The following is a 15,711-nucleotide window of genomic DNA, read 5'->3' as shown; positions in this document are numbered from 1 at the left end:
TTTTAGAGCCACTGGGGACCTGGAGTTTCACAGGCAGCAGAGCTGGTACGCAGCTGAATTTTGTGTCAGAGCAGCAGCGTCCTGAGGGCTCTGTCCAAGCACGTTCCCTCACGTGTTGCCCATCTCAGCCCTGAGAGGCAGGTGCAGCTGGCGTGATGGACCTCATTCGCAGAAAGGCAAACTGAGGCTACAGGGTGGTGGTGGTCTTGCCCACAACAGCGGAGGGGTGGGCAGGGCACTGGGAGGGAACCGATGGATAGAAGAATAACCGACAGGGAGCACAGGACCCCCTGCTCTTGCCAGGACACCATCGCTGGGTGGGCGGGGGGTGAATACAGATATTACACGCCGTGCAGAGCCTTCGAGTCAGAACTGTTTGGGTCACGTGTGTGTGCTGGACAGAGGGAGGCCTGGGCTGTGATCCTGACCCCCTGACCCCTCGCTGGCTGGGCCCAAGGGAGCTTCGTCCAGCTCTGTGTGCTGCTTCCTCTGGGGACCCCTCAGAACACAGCTTGGCGGGTGGCTGGTTTCCATGAGTATTTGTTACCCAGCTCTGCAGGCAGCAGGAAGGTTCCAGATGCCGAAGTTCCCTCTGACGTTCACAGGTCCCAGCTGAATATGAGGGAGGACCAGTATCCACAGCAGAAGAGAGGCCTCTGGGCTCCCCTTTTTTTCTCTTGTCCTGTTTTAACATCGCGGTGCTGCCGACCAAGCCACGTGAAAGGGTGTAGGGTGACCTGCCGTGCTTAACTGCCGAGCCGCAGCCCCGGGGCAACGCAAGACCCTTATTTCTCTGTTAATCATGCTGTCTCCACTTTTCACGTTTAAATTTCATTTCACCAACGCTTTTTCCCCCTGCTGTTTATTTCTGGATAGAGGCTAAAGATTTGCAGAATGATTCAGCATGGGAACAGAAAGCCTTGTACCCTCCTGACCAGGCTGCCTGGTGACGGGGGCGGGGAAGGGCTTCTTCCCAGGCCAACCAAGCCTTTGTGCTACAGGGGCTGGTTTCCCACACCAGGAACAACCCATATAGGCCGGGAGCTTCTCCTGACACCCGGCCAAGAACTAGGCTGTCCAAGCACTTCCGACGTTAGGGTTCACGTGATGCTTCACCCCAGCCTCTCACCTGCGTTGGCCCTGCTAAAGGCTCATTAACTAACTAACTAAATAAGGCAAAAGCCTTACTCTTGCACAGATGGGAAATGGCCACACGTCAAACTAACTTGTTAGCTGAACAAGGGAAACAGCAGGATGTTACAACCAGTTCAGAAGTGCAATCAAAGAACCCTGTGTTTCTATACGGTAGAGGAATGTTGAAATGGATTTACAGATGGACACAGCATGGTTCTCCACTGTAATGGAAGACACCCGATGCAATCTTTTCTGCTTACTTCTGATTTCCTTCCATCCCCCCGCCCCCCCCCCACCCGTCAGAAATAATCTCAAAGACTCTTCCAGACCCAGAAGAAGGCCGGTCCCTCACTAGGTTGGGCGGGATCGGTTACAAAGGGGCAGCGAGAGTGTCAGTGAGCCCTGTGGGCCCTTCGGGGTTTGTTTTGCTGCTTCATAAGTGGACTTTTTAAAGCTTTTATTATTTGCTCTCCCGAGCCTAGGAAGCCATCACGAAAGACTCACTCCTCCAGATTTCATCTGCAGTGCTTATAAAGTTGGGCAAACTCCCCTCTTGTCGAGGCCCCCAGGATATTCCAAGCTCCCGGTCTTTCTTCCCGCTTCCCTCCCTGGGGAGGGCCTTGTCGTCACTAACTTGCTGGGGCCACGCTCAGCTCATGACCAGCATCCGGCCTGCCAGCCCCCTCGCCCTGTGCCGGAATCTCCGGGCAAATCGAATGTTCACAGACGGAGCCGTCTTGTCCTCTGCCTCGGCCCACCCTCGCCTTTGACTGGGGTCTGGAATAAACCCACGCAGTCAGCCCGCACCAGGTGGACATGACCTTCACAAAGGCTTGAGTGAGAAAGTCAGAAATGGCCCCGTGTCAGTGGGCGAACGGCCAGGACCCCGCACCTCACCCGTCTTGGGCACAGCTGCAAAGGCCGAGGCGTGAGCTAAGGCCTGTGCTGGGGGCGCTGGGACGCACTGTCGTGAAAACGCGGGGGGCCGAAGGTGCAAGACTCCTCTGGCGGTGGGGTCGGGGGCCGTGTGGAGAAGCTGGCCCCGAGTCCCGAGGGCTGAGAGGAGGGAGAGCGGAGGACGGTCTCTGGGAAGGGGGGACCCAGAGCAGAGGGCGAGGGAGGGGCACCCGTGGACCGGAGTGAAGGCAGAGGCGGGAGCTTGGCGAGGGCACAGCCTCGAGGGGCGCACCCCAGAACCTCAGGTGCCCAGCGAGGAGGTGGACCTTCTCCGGTGGGCGTGTGGGGCAGCAGAGACGTCTGCACGGAGAAGTGGTACAACCAGGTTTGAGTTCTAGAAACCAAGGGTGGGTGCTGGGCTGAGACCCAGCAGGGCCAGGGCAGGGGCTGCTGCAGGGGTCCAGGCGGGACCAGCTCTGAGCCAGGCCAGTGGCCGCCGGGTGGACAGTGCCGAACAAAGGCCCTGTCACCAAGGGTGCGAATACCACCTCGGGGGGCACGCGGGCAGCTCGGACAGTGGTGCTGGCTGAGTCTCAGCGTAGGCAGGCCAGTAGCACAGAGGAGGCCGTGGTAGTCAGGGAACAGCTACGTTTGCAGGGAAAAACATCTGCTTTCTCTGTTTTACTGTTTCCAGTAAAAAAAAGATGCAAACTGACCTGGCTAAAAAAATAGCGCTCTGGGCACTGAAAACTACCCACTCTCCTCAGCTTGGCTCGCCCCACGCCCGCGGACTCCTGGTGAGCAGGAGGGGCCTTAAGCAATTAGCCAGGGAGAATGTTGACGGAAAACCTGTTACGGGAGCCCTGGCATGGACTGTCCCGTGTGCACTGTCCAGCCTTGGAGAGCAGCCCCCCTCTCTGTACGTGAAGCCCCCTCTCCCAGGGAGGGGTTCCGGAGCCCAGATTCACAGTCGGGGCCCCTCAGACAAAAGATGCTGATGTGACGTGTTTCTCTCCTGTCCAGCAGGGACTGGACACCCAGGCCGTGTGTAAAATTGCCTCCGGTGAAATTTGTTCACTATGCAGACCGACGGTTCCAATCGGACCCTTTCTCAGGGTGATTCCCTCTTGGATTTGGTCCTGCACCTCAGCCCCCAAATCCTAAAAGGCAATCTTTTGTTTTTAAGCTAATGATCTTAAATTTCTTTTGCATAATGGCCCCGGAGGCCATTGGAGACCCCCTGCGATGTGATATCATTAAGCCGAGGTTGTTGATGGTGCGTCAGACATCGCCATGAGGGGCACGAGGCAGCATGTCACCGCAGGTGTCCTTACGTGGGTGATAGCGTTGTTTTTCACAACTCTTTTCAGCGAACAGAAGAGTGAAGTTTTTCTCAACCTGTATAAATCGACTCAGTGAAGAGATGTGCATGGAACATTCCAGTGCCCACAGTTATTTTGTTTTTTCTTTGTAAAATTAACCTGCAGGTCGGGACCAGAGAGAAAGCTCTGGAATCTGACGTCACCACGGAAACCAGCTGCCCTGCTCCCGCCTGACCCTCACGGCCCTTCTGCTTCTGTTTTGCAGGTGGTCTTCAGCAAGTACTGCAACTCCAGCGACATTATGGACCTGTTCTGCATCGCCACCGGCCTGCCTCGGTGAGTGACCCGGAATTGCCCCCGCCAGAGGGACGCCTTTAAATTCACCTGGAGGGACAGGTACCTGGGAGGGCGAGTGGCCGAGTCTAGGGGACAAGAGGTGTGGTAGGGCCCGTGGGCTCACCTTGTACCTTGCACTCGGGACCTTTCGAATCAGTGGATGAGTCCCTAGAGGTTTCTTCAGCCACTGCTGTGCTACACAGTAGGAACCTTTGGGCGGAATTAGGCAGAAACTACTGTCTTAAGAGTTTCTTTTTTTCTTTCATTTATTCCTTTGCATTGGGAGAAAGGGTAAAGGACGGTGGTAGTGTTTAGACTTTGGTCCCCCAGCCCCAAATGATCCAGCAAGGGGGAGAGAGGGGCTCATCACAGATCAAGGTTTAGGAAAAGACTGATGTCAGAAATAAGTTGAAAAGACCAGAAATCTACCTTATAGAACCATAAGAATTCTTTTCCCCAAATCAACAGTTTGTTCCAGCCAGTGGGTTTTCTGTCCTAACTTCCCAACTATAGAGGGTGATGAGGGGCAGCTTGGCCTGCAGTTAACTAAAGTTGTGACCCAGGTCAAGGAGGGTGAGAGAGGAGGACAGCAGGAGCCGTTCAGAGTCAGGTGAGAAAAAGGAGAGTCAAGGATAAGACTACACACCTGAAGTTACAGCAAGTAGCGGCTTGTAGCAGCAAGAAATAGCCCACAGTTTGGGGCATCTTTTATTAAGCAACGTGCTAAGAAATAAATAAATGTTGTTCTTTAGAACAACCTGGGTTTTAGGTGTCACCCCCATTGCACAGATTTTGATACACGGCTGAAGACCAGAGAGTTAAGTCATGGGGTTAAGGCAACACCTCGCGTGAAAGACCCCACAGGTGAGAAGTTGGAGGAAGATTCAATTTATCCACTTAAAACTGTTTGGTAGGAGAGCTTTTTGCCCGTTTAGATAGACTCCCACAGGAAATGAAGTAGAAAGGCAAACCCTGAATTCATCACTGGTTGATACAAATGTTCATTTCTACTTTGACACAATTTAATCTCCCAACTCAACAAATTACACTTTCTCCAATTCCCATTTTAAATTACTTACACATCTACTGAGCATTTAGAAGTACGCACATAGCCCGTAACTTTGTTTACAAGCTGAGGGCCAGTGTCCTGAGGCTGACTCCTCACGGACCCTTGGGCAGGACGGGCCTGCTACCCGGGCTTCTACCTCATGGGAGGCCCAGATTCAAGTGTGCATCCGGGGGACAACAGTGGGGTGAAGACACTGGCTTCTCCTGTCTTCCAGGAACACGACCATCTCCCTCCTGACCACAGATGACGCCATGGTCTCCATCGACCCCACCATGCCTGCCAATTCAGAACGGTAAGCGGCTGGTGGGCTACATCAGCTCCTTCTCATGGTGTGTCTGACAGCTCTCTGCATGCACGGCAGGGTCTCCATGGTTGTTTTATAAATTTACTGCTGCAGGAAAATCTGAATTTAAACCAAAGATGGGAGGGTCTGGGAAGGAGGCCGCTGGTTCCTTTGCAGAACTTGTCACTTTCCAAGAAAGTAGCAGGTCTAAGCGTGACCTTTCCGAGGCTCCACAAGAGCCCTCTGAGGGGGCATTTACAGATGGGGAAACCGAGGCACTGAGTGGCAGTAGCAGAGCTGCCCCCAGTCCGTCCGGGTAGGAGATTCCCTGACCAGATTCCCTGGGCAGCGCTGGGCGTTGACCCCCTGGGGCAAGTCCTGGTGTTGTCAAGCACTGTCCATCGGCTACTCTGCCCAAGACGGCGGGGGTTGGGTGGTGGGAAACCTGGGGGCCAGAGGAGTGAAACCAGGAGAGACCTAGAGAGGAAAAGGCTTGGGCAGTAAACACACCTGTGAACATCTGTAAAACAGCCCGGCTGCATGTGGCCGGAGGGAGGGACTCCAAGCAGAGGCTCTCCCGTCCACGCCCGCCCCTCTGCCCAGCAGCTGGCGAGGTCCCCGGTAGTCCACACTTTGTATTTGCAGTAGGGCCAGGCAGAATCCAGCCCACATGCCCTGCGAGGCCGGAAGCAGGAGCGTGATTGGGAGTGGGGTGCCCCTCGGGACCCCTGTCACGCCTGCCCTCACTGCATCCCCCTGCGAGGGACACGTGTCAATCTGGCCATCAGGGTGTGCCCCCCCCCCCCGACTGAACCAGGCCAGCTGCTCCAGCCGCAGGAGAGAGCATGCCCAGGCAGACCTTCGAAGTTCCCGGCCACCGGAGGGCCCTGGCCCCCTGATGGCAGCGTGGGAATATTTGGGCTCCCATGATGGGGTCCCTCGTACCTCCGCTGTAGGTGCCCCAAAGGTTCCCCCGACCAAAGGTGTGTGCACACCTGAGCGCCCAGGGCTGGGCACCAGCCCTTCTTCCTCTGTCCCCCGAAGCCACCTGTCAGCCATCCACGCCGGCCTGGGTGCAGGATGCCTGGCCCCAGGCAAGGGCTCAAGACCTCACAAAGACTGCCAGGCTTTGGTGCAGAAAGCCCGGCAAGTAACAAACCCTTGGCGTGTACAAGGTCCTAGAACATTTGAACAGCCTCCGATGTCCTCCGAGCTCCGTGGTGAGCGGCCAGCACTGTCCTTCCCCGAGCATCTGGGCGCTTCCCCCCAGTCTCCCCTCCCCCTCCACTGCACCCATCAATCTCCTGCGTTTTTCATTTCGTCACCAGGAGCTCCTGCCCCCACGCACTCTGGCTCTGATTACACTCTGGTTATCGTCTCCGGGCTCCCCGGAAGGAGCAATGCTAATTGAATCCCCAGAGGCTCCGGGAAGACGGTCGTAAATTGTGGCATAAGGTCCAGCCTGACCCAGATCTGTATTCATGAGGAAAGTCACGAGTGACCTGTCACCCCTGACGTCCACAAGATACAACGATGTCATCAGGGGGAAGTGCCCTGTCCGTGCAAGCCGGTGTCTGATGGGGCAAAACTGCATTTTTCCCGATTTAATTTAAAGCAGTTTTTAGTTTGTCGACTCTGTTCTGTCACCTCATCATATCTCCTTAGGCTCTTTATTCTGTGCCAGCCCTTCTCGACGGGGGGCAGTTTTGTTCCCCAGGAGACACTTGGCGAAGTCTGGAGCATTTTGGCTGCCACGCCAGAGGATGGGATCTGTGGCATCCAGTGGGCGGAGACCAGGGCTGCAGCTCTATGTCCCGCAGTGCCCAGGACTGGTTCCACCCCAGACTCACCTGCCCAAATGTCAGTGGTGGCGAGGCTGAGAACCGGTCCCCACTGCTTTCTCGTCGCAGAGCTGCCCAGTGTCCCCCAGGCCACCAGCCTCACGCACACCCTGGGGGGCTGGCTGAAGCAGAGCCCCCTCTCTCCCTCTCCCCACCCCCTCGGGGCCCCAGAACTGGCATTTCTGCAGGTTCCCAGGTGGCGATGCTGTTGGCCGGGACCTCCTTAATCACTGTTCCCAGCACTGGGCATCCCCTCCCCGTCTCTGTCTGCTCCCTGCATGTGAGATCATGGACTTCTCCTTTTTACCAGCTGCCTCCATCATCTTCCCCCCGTCTGTGTCTGCTTCCCACTCTCTGCCCCTGAAAGGCGGCGTTCCCCAAGATTCCCTTCCCGTCTGCTCACCTTCTCCTCCCGGGTCATGCGTGAGCCCCAGCGAGGCCTCCAATCTGTTCCGTTTGCTTCTAATTCTCCAGTCCCACGGTTCCAGCTGCCGTCGGGGGTCCCGCACCCTCTAAACATGCGTGGTATAACCTAGTCCAACCAAACCAGTGACCGTCAGCCCTGCCTGCAGGTTCAAACCACCAGGGATCATCAAAAAGGCTCCGGTGACCAGAGCCCCACTAGGACCCAGGAAATGTGGATTTTTGAGGGATTTTTTTTTTTAAGCTCACCGGGTGATTCCAATATGCAGCGAGGGTAAGAATCACTGGTGTAAAGTGGGCAAAAGCTAAGAAACTACTCTTGACCGCCAGGTGGGTGCTCAGCCTGCCAGTGACCAGAAGGTCACCTCTACCAGACACAGGGTTTCCCCTTCTCGGAAAGTGCTAGAAAAATTTTGTTTCCTCCCAGAAGACGATCAAGTCAGGTCGTGTCCCTCCAGCTTCCTCCACCACTGAAGACCCTGCAGCCCTTCGGTCCAGGCTTGTCAACACCTGTACCCTGCCCCCAGCCTCAGATTCAGGAACCGCCTCCCGGGAGAGGCTCTCCTGCAGGCGCCAGCTCGTCCACCTTGCCTGCTTTCTGCCCAGTTCACGCTCGCAGGGGCCGCTTTTCACAGCCTCTTCTCCAAATTACAAGGGCTCTTGACTGTGACCACCTGGTTACCGATCAGTAGTCGGGGTCCCAGTTTTCCCGTCTCTTGTACTAAACTTTTCGGCTCATTTCAAACCACATCTCATGACCTGACTCTTCCTTCAAAATGCTTCTTCCCTTAACGATCAGAGAATGTTCAGACCCGCATTTTAAATAACCTGGTACATATTTACCTAAGTCAGAGAGGCTCTAATCTAGCAAAGGGCTGAGTAGTTTCCTCTCTCTTTTGGAGCTGATAAGAAAGGTGATGGATTGCTAATCACCCTCATTCCTAAAGACTAACAAACACAAGTAGACACATCCCAGCTTCGTTCATATCACGCTCGGCGGGACCGAGCGTCTGGTCCCAGTGCGCTCCTTTCTGGACAAGGGGACATTGTAGATCCCATGGTGCCCCGCTGACCAGCGTGTTGCTTCTTGACCACCCTTCCGTTTCTGCCTCTGCTGCTTCAAGATCCTTGTTGAAGGAGAGAAACAGACCCTTAAGTAGTATGAGGGAAAAGGGGGCGTGTGGAGAGAGGGGAGGGCCAGGACGGCACGGCACACACGTGATACACACGCTCCTGTATTTCCGGTTTTAGCCAAGTTGTGATACATGAAGCTGTCCACCAGATGAAATGGCTGAGCACTTACAAGGATGGTGTGTGTGCCCATCCCCTCAGCTGGGGAGAAATGCTTCCTGGATTCCGGCGCAGCTCCCAGTAAACGTGTTTGAAAAGAGGCATTTTGGAAAAAGTCAAATACAAGTTCAAGGCAAATGGAAAGTGGTTTATCTCAGTTCTGTGGTTGAGGAAGAAATGATGAAGCTGCAACTCAGTTTAGGCCGAGGCAGGAGTTTCTTCAATCGTGGAAGAAGCATAACTGCTTCTGAGAGCATTCCTGCTGTTGAGTCAAGAGGATTAAGGAACCAGGGGCCAAGAGTAATCTTGGGGATCCAGCTGTGGTCAGCGCCTCTGACACGGGGAGCGGGGGGCGTTTCGGGACACACGGCTCTTGTCTCTCCCCATCCACGCCTCCGGCACCTCCTCTGTGCCGTCACTGTCACCTCCCGGCCAGCGTAGGCTTGTGGGGAGCAGGGGAAGGAGAGAAAAGAGAAAGCGGGGAAGGGACGGTCCCATCCTGCGCCCGTCGGGCCCGGGATCCCATCTCTCCACCCACTGCCCCAGCATCAGTGCTACTCATGGGGCTGAGGGAGGAGGCGAGAGGAGAGGTGACGCCCACCTCGCCTTGGCTCTCCGCGCCCCTCAGCCCATCGCCGCAGCCCTGGCCCCCCCAGGCAGCACTGGCACGTGCTCTGGATACGCCCCTGGTTCAAAGTGAGCCCCACACACGCGGTGGGCTTCAAGGAGGCTCCCCCCTTCGCTGAGCGGTGGCTCCTGGAAACCTGCAAGCTGGAGAGGCTGACGGCTGCTGGGAGGGCCCGGGGAGGGTGGACCCGCCCTGCTCGCCATCAGTGTGAGGACAGAGGCAGCTAGTATCCCCTTGGCCAAGTCCCGCCCCAGCCGGGTGTCTCACCTGCTCTACAGGTGGAGCCACACTTCAAACCGCGTGGACTCTGAACAGGATGTTCTGTGATCTCCCAGGACCCAAACACCATCACCATGAAACCTCTGTAGGGAATGTTCCCCAAGTCCCAAATAACCAACTTCTGGGGGCCTTTGGAAGAGGACCTTTCCCCAAGCAAGGTGCATGCTCCTGTGGGGGAGATGGGTGGGGGTGACTTGCCCCTCACGGGCTCCACAAGGAGGAAACTCTTGTGAGGAGGCGGCACTTGAGACCACCGTGGGCTTGTCCGTCCATCACCTATTAGTGCCACGCAGTTTTTATTTTTATACCTTATTGGCATTTTAAATGTAAACAATATTCCGTGTGCCCTATAACTGTTAAACCACAGGTAGGATGCCCAGTTAGCCACTGTTAAGAGTCTGGTGTTTGGTGTAACTCCTTCCAGAGCCTCTGTACTTTCTTTCTCCATCGCTGAGCTGATTCTCCGCCTGTGACCCTGTAACTTGCCGTGTCTCCCTAACGAGATGTTGTAGGCAACCCTCCACGTCAGTTGCCTTGCTCACTCATCTCCATCTTTTTGACAACTGAATGACACACCACAGTTCAGCTGATGTGTCACCCAGCCCCGGCAGAGAGGGGCCCGAATATTTCTTAGCCATTCAAATGGCAGCATTCACGTCCTTTCAACGTGTACTTGACCGTGGAACGTAGGATCTGTGAGGGCAGAGCGTTCTTGTCTGATTCACTCTTTTTTCCTTTTTTTTAATTTATTTTTTTATTTTTGGGTGCATTGGGTCTTCGTTGCAGTGCACAGGCTTCTCACTGCGGTGGCTTCTCTTGTTGTGGAGCACGGGCTCTAGGCGCACAGGCTTCAGTAGTTGTGGCACACGGGCTCAGTAGTTGTGGCTTGCAGGCTCAAAAGTTGTGGCGCTCGGGCTTAGTTGCTCCACAGCATGTGGGATCTTCCCAGGCCGGGGCTCAAACCCGTGCATTGGCAGGTGGACTCTTAACCACTGCACCACCAGGGAAGCCCTGATTCACTCTTACATCACCAGAACCCAACCACACTGAGCACTGAGTGTAAAACGTATTGACATGTGAAGGTATCCCTGTGTAAGATAACCAAAAGAGTTAATACTTTCGTTCCTAGGTTCACGTGCTGAGACAAAGGATTTTACATTTGAATCAGTGCTGCTAGGTTGCTTTCCCATAGGTGATGGCAATCCGTACTCCCACTAGCAATACCTGTGAGACCCTGAGTCCCTGTGCCTCATAGCATTCATGTTACCAGGTTCTAAATTTGGGTAAAAAAATAGCCTCTTTCTCTTCCCTGGTGGCGCAGTGGTTTAGAGTCCGCCTGCCGATGCAGGGGACACGGGTTCGTGCCCCGGTCCGGGAAGATCCCACATGCCGTGGAGCGGCTGGGCCCGTGAGCCATGGCCGCTGAGCCTGCGCGTCCGGAGCCTGGGCTCCGCAACGGGAGAGGCCACAGCAGTGAGAGGCCCGTGTACCGCAAAAAAAAAAAAAAAAAAAAATAGCCTCTTTCTTGAGGTCCCTCTTTTTATTAACTGTTATCAATGATTGCCTGTTCCTATTCTTTGCCTATTTTCCATTGACTTGTCTCCCCCCGACCTTTGCCAGAGGTCCTTGTATGTCAGGGACGGTGACCCTTACTCTGTCTTTCCTATCACCGGTATCCTCTCCCCACCCCCTGTGGGTCTCACGATTACCGGTGGTGACATCACCGAGGTGCCAGTGCATTTTCGACTGAGTTATTGACACCATCCTCTCTTGTGCACTTGGGGGATGCAGTCTCCAGGAGCTCAAAGCAAAAGAGGGAGAGCCTCCTGCATCAGTCAGGTGTCAGGACAGACCGGGACAATTCTGCGCCATCCCAGCTTCATTCAACATGTTTATTTTAACCAAATATGCACATTATAGAGGAGGTCCGTTGTTTAAATGATATATTTAAAGTATTTAGAATTCTTCTGAACGAGAAAGCTCAGACCTGCCAAAGAAATTCGTTTTAAAAAGACCTAATTCACTGAATTCTAATTCAGCCCAAGTGCTTCTCTCTCGAACCAGATGTACATGAACACCTTTGACAGCATCTCACAGTGGAACTGCCTTCTCTCTTGCAGGACTCCCTACAAAGTGAGACCCGTGGCCATCAAGCAGCTCTCTGGTAAGGCCTTGCTATCATTTTTTAAATTAAAAGAAAACAAAAAGCCCCAGGCTGCACCTGTGGTTGAATATGTATGAGTTAGGCGTTGAGTCTGAAGCCCAGCACTGTTACAGAATCTAAAGCCGCGCACCGCTGCAGAGACAGCCATACTCTGCCCTCCACAAACCCCCAGGATGCCCAGCCCCACCCCCTCCCACCCGGTCCTGACGACTTAGCAGACACTGGGCGGCACCCCACTCTTGTCTCCCTGGGCCCAGTATCTGTCCTGACCATTCAGACTGTGAGGCGAAAGGCCAGCCCCCAGGGTGCCTCATACAATCAGTGGTGGTGTTTTCTTAAAATCCCATTTCCTTTTGAGTCTTTGATCGCTCTTATTTATGTATGATTTATGCATAATAAAATGCTCCCATTTAAGTGTATATTTTGGTAAGCCTTGAAAGTTCTATACATCCTTGTTAACTACCACCAAAACCAAGACTGGGAACATTCACATCACCTAAAAAAGTTCTCTTGTGCTCTCTCCCGCTCAACCCCTGTCCCTCAGCTCCTGGCCTCTGTCAGCCACCAGCCGCTCTTTGACACCATAGATTAGATTTGTCTTTTTGAGAGTTTCATAGAAAATGAAATTACGTAACATGTGACTCGACCTAATGTTTTTGAGACTCGTCCATGTGTTGTGTGTATCAGCGATTCTTTCCTTTTTATTGGTGAGTAACGTTCCAGGTATGGCTGGACCGCAGTTTTTTCATCCATTCACCTGTTGAAGGACATCTGGGTTATTTCAGGTTGGGGACTTTTATGAATAAAGCAGCTGTGAGCATCCAAGTACAAGCATTTACAGGGACATATATTTTTATTTCCCTCGGAGTCAATGGGATTGAATGGGATTGGTGGATCACATGGTTAAGTGTATATTTCACTTTATAAAAGGTACTGCCAGGTAATTTCCCTGCACATCTTGCATCCCCACCCATAATGTACGAGAGTTCCCGTTGCTTCACAGCCTCAGCAGCACTTGACGTTGTCAGTCCTTTTTGTGGTAATCAGTTCTATTGGGTGTGGAGTGGTACTGCATTTGGTTTTAATTTGGTTTCCCTAGTGATTAATGATGGTGAGTATCTTTAAAGTATTTACTGGCCATTCTTAAACCTTCTTTTATGAAGTGTTTGTTCAAATCTTTTCCGATTTGTTGGTTGTGGTGGTGGTGGGTAGTTTTCCTTCTTACTCTTGAATTGAAAGCATTCCTGGTATATTTGGGATACACACCTTTTGCCAGGTAGATATTATAAATATTTTCTCCTGGTCTGCAACTTGCTTCTTCATTTTCTTATGAGTGTCTTTCAATAACCAGAATTAAATTTTGATTAGGCCCAATTTACCAGTTGTTCTTTTATGGTTTGTACTTTTTGTGGCCAAAGAAATCTTATTTTAGCCCATAGTTGTGAAGTTTTCTCCTCTGTTTTCTTCTACAAGTTTTATAGTTTTAGCTTTTGCATTTAGGTCAGTGGTCCATTTTGAGTTAATTTTTGGGTATGGCCTGAGGCAAAAGTTGAGGTTTATTTTTCTTTTTAAAATTTAATATTAATTTAATTTTAATTTTTTCAAAATTGATGTCTACAGAATAGAATTTTGATGCCACCCATACTGCGCTGGATGGTGTGTGAGTGAGGCCCTGATGTTTCTGTGTCTCAGGGTCTCATCTTTCAAGTGACAACGTTTACATAGGAGCACTGGTTGCTTTAAATATTTTTATGCCTGAGTAGGTCTTTATGAAAACTCTTAATTCAGTTCTTTTGATAGTAGATGTTAGAATAAAATCTGAGTTCTAACTTTTTTTCGTATGAAAATAACTTTTTTTAAAATAAATTTATTTATTTATTTTTGACTGTGTTGGGTCTTTGTTGATGTGCACAGGCTTTCTCTAGTTGCAGTGAGCAGGGGCTACTCTTTGTTGCGGTGCGCGGGCTTCTCATTGCGGTGGCTTCTCTTGTTGCGGAGCACGAGCTCTAGGCACGTGGGCTTCAGTAGCTGTGGCACACAGGCTCAGTAGTTGTGGCTCATGGGCTCTAGAGCATGGACTCTGTAGTTGTGGCGCATGCGCTTAGTTGCTCCGCGGCATGTGGGATCTTCCCGGACCAGGGCTCGAACCCGTGTCCCCTGCACTGGCAGGCAGATTCTTAACCCCTGTGCCACCAGGGAAGCCCAATAACTTTTTATTAACATGTAAAGCGCTTATCAAGCCCTTGACTTAACAATAAACTTTTTATTATTGTTTTTTGTTGTTGTTATTAACTAGATCCTCGACTTTATTCAGGCTTCACTAGTTTTTTTTCCTGATGTCCCTTTCCTGATCCAGGATCCAATCCACACTTAGTCGTTATGCCTTCCAGTCTTCTCTGGTCTGACAGTGTCTCGGACGTTCCTTGTTTGTCATGACCTTGGCGGTCTTTAAGAGTCTGTAGAATGCCCTTCAATCTAGGCTTGTCTGATGCTTTTCTCATGATCAGCCTGGGGATGTGGGTTTTTGGAAAGACTACAAGGAGGCCATAGTACCCACATGATCACTGGCTTCTTCGCCATAAGGTCACTATTTTCCCCTTTCCTTGCTCGATTCTTTGGAAGCAAGTCCCTAAGTATAGCCCACCTTCAAGGGAGGGAGAAAAGAATTGAGGTTCATTTTGTTAGATATCCATTTGTTCCAGCACCATTTGTTGAAAAAAACGATCCTTCCACCCCCCCTTTGAATTTTCATGGCACCTTTGTCAAAAATCAATGGACCAGGGGCTTCCCTGGTGGTGCAGTGGTTGAGAGTCCGCCTGCCGATGCAGGGGACACGGGTTCGTGCCCCGGTCTGGGAAGATCCCATATGCCGCGGAGCGACTGGGCCCGTGAGCCATGGCCGCTGAGCCTGCGCATCCGGAGCCTGTGCTCAGCAACGGGAGAGGCCACAGCGGTGAGAAGCCCGTGTACCGAAAAAAAAAAAAGAAGTATATTATCTAATTTTCAAATATTTGGGTATTTTCCAGTTATCTTTCTGTCACTGATTCTGTTCATTCCATTGTGACTATGTAACGTAAGTCTTTTTTGATTTATTGAGATACATGGTGTATCTTGGTGACTGGTCCATGTACACATAAAAAAGAACGTGTACTGTCGTTACTGGATGAAAGATTCTATAAATGTCAGTTAGGTCAAGTTAGTCAATAGTGTAGTTCAAGTTTTCTGTATCTTTACATATTTTTTGTCTGCTCGTTCTATTGATTACTGAAGGATGACTATTAAAATATGTAACTCTGTTGTGGATGTGTTGTTTCATTTCTCAGTTCTCTCAGGTTTTGCTTCATGCGTTTCAATTTCTGTTATTGGACACATACTTATTTAGGATTGTTGTGTCTTCGTGATGGATCAACCCCTTTATTCCTATGAAAATTTGCCCTTTATCCTTGGTACTATTCCTTGTTCTCAAGTCTTCTGTATCTCATGTTACTGTAACCACTCCAGCTTGCTTATACTTAGTGCTCCTATGCTATATCCCTTTCCATCTTTTTACTTTTAATGTCTTTATATTTGAAGTAGATTTTTTATAGGTGGCATTATCAATTCTGGCAAATTAAGCTTTTAAGCCATTTACATTAAATGTAATTATTGATATGGTTGGGTTTAAATCTACTACCTTGTTAATCATTTTCTATTTTTCTCATTATTCTTTTCGATATTTTCCACTCTTTCTACATCTTTTGGATACTGAGCATTTTTTAATTCCTTTTTTTTTTTCTTTTTTTTTTTTTTTTTTGTGGTACGCGGGCCTCTCACTGCTGTGGCCTCTCCCGTTGCGGAGCACGGGCTCCGGACGCGCAGGCTCAGCGGCCATGGCTCACGGGCCCAGCCGCTATACAGCATGTGGGATCTTCCCGGACCGGGGCACGAACCCGTGTCCCCTGCATCGGCAGGCGGACTCTCAAGCGCTGCGCCACCAGGGAAGCCCCTTAATTCCATTTTTTCCCTCTACTCTTGATTTATGAAGTGTACTTCTTTGTCTTACCTC

The 15,711-nt window shown here is 51.5% G+C and overlaps 1 protein-coding gene across 1 annotated transcript in view; it reads left to right on the top strand.

Moving 5' to 3' along the window:
• The window catches only part of PDE9A (phosphodiesterase 9A), a 100,679-nt gene that overhangs the window by 32,221 nt on the left and 52,747 nt on the right, over nucleotides 1-15,711 (top strand). Inside the window, exons 2-4 of the mRNA XM_029215497.1 lie at nucleotides 3,619-3,689; nucleotides 4,973-5,050; nucleotides 11,623-11,666. Coding sequence (XP_029071330.1) covers nucleotides 3,619-3,689; nucleotides 4,973-5,050; nucleotides 11,623-11,666 — 193 coding nt within the window. The remainder of the gene's footprint in view (nucleotides 1-3,618; nucleotides 3,690-4,972; nucleotides 5,051-11,622; nucleotides 11,667-15,711) is intronic.

Source organism: Monodon monoceros, unplaced genomic scaffold, assembly GCF_005190385.1.
Source record: "Monodon monoceros isolate NGI ecotype Baffin Bay Population unplaced genomic scaffold, NGI_Narwhal_1 Super_Scaffold_11, whole genome shotgun sequence".
Lineage (NCBI taxonomy): Eukaryota > Metazoa > Chordata > Mammalia > Artiodactyla > Monodontidae > Monodon > Monodon monoceros.
The sequence above is the reverse complement of the archived record's forward strand: the minus strand, read 5'-3'. Positions and strand labels throughout refer to the sequence as shown.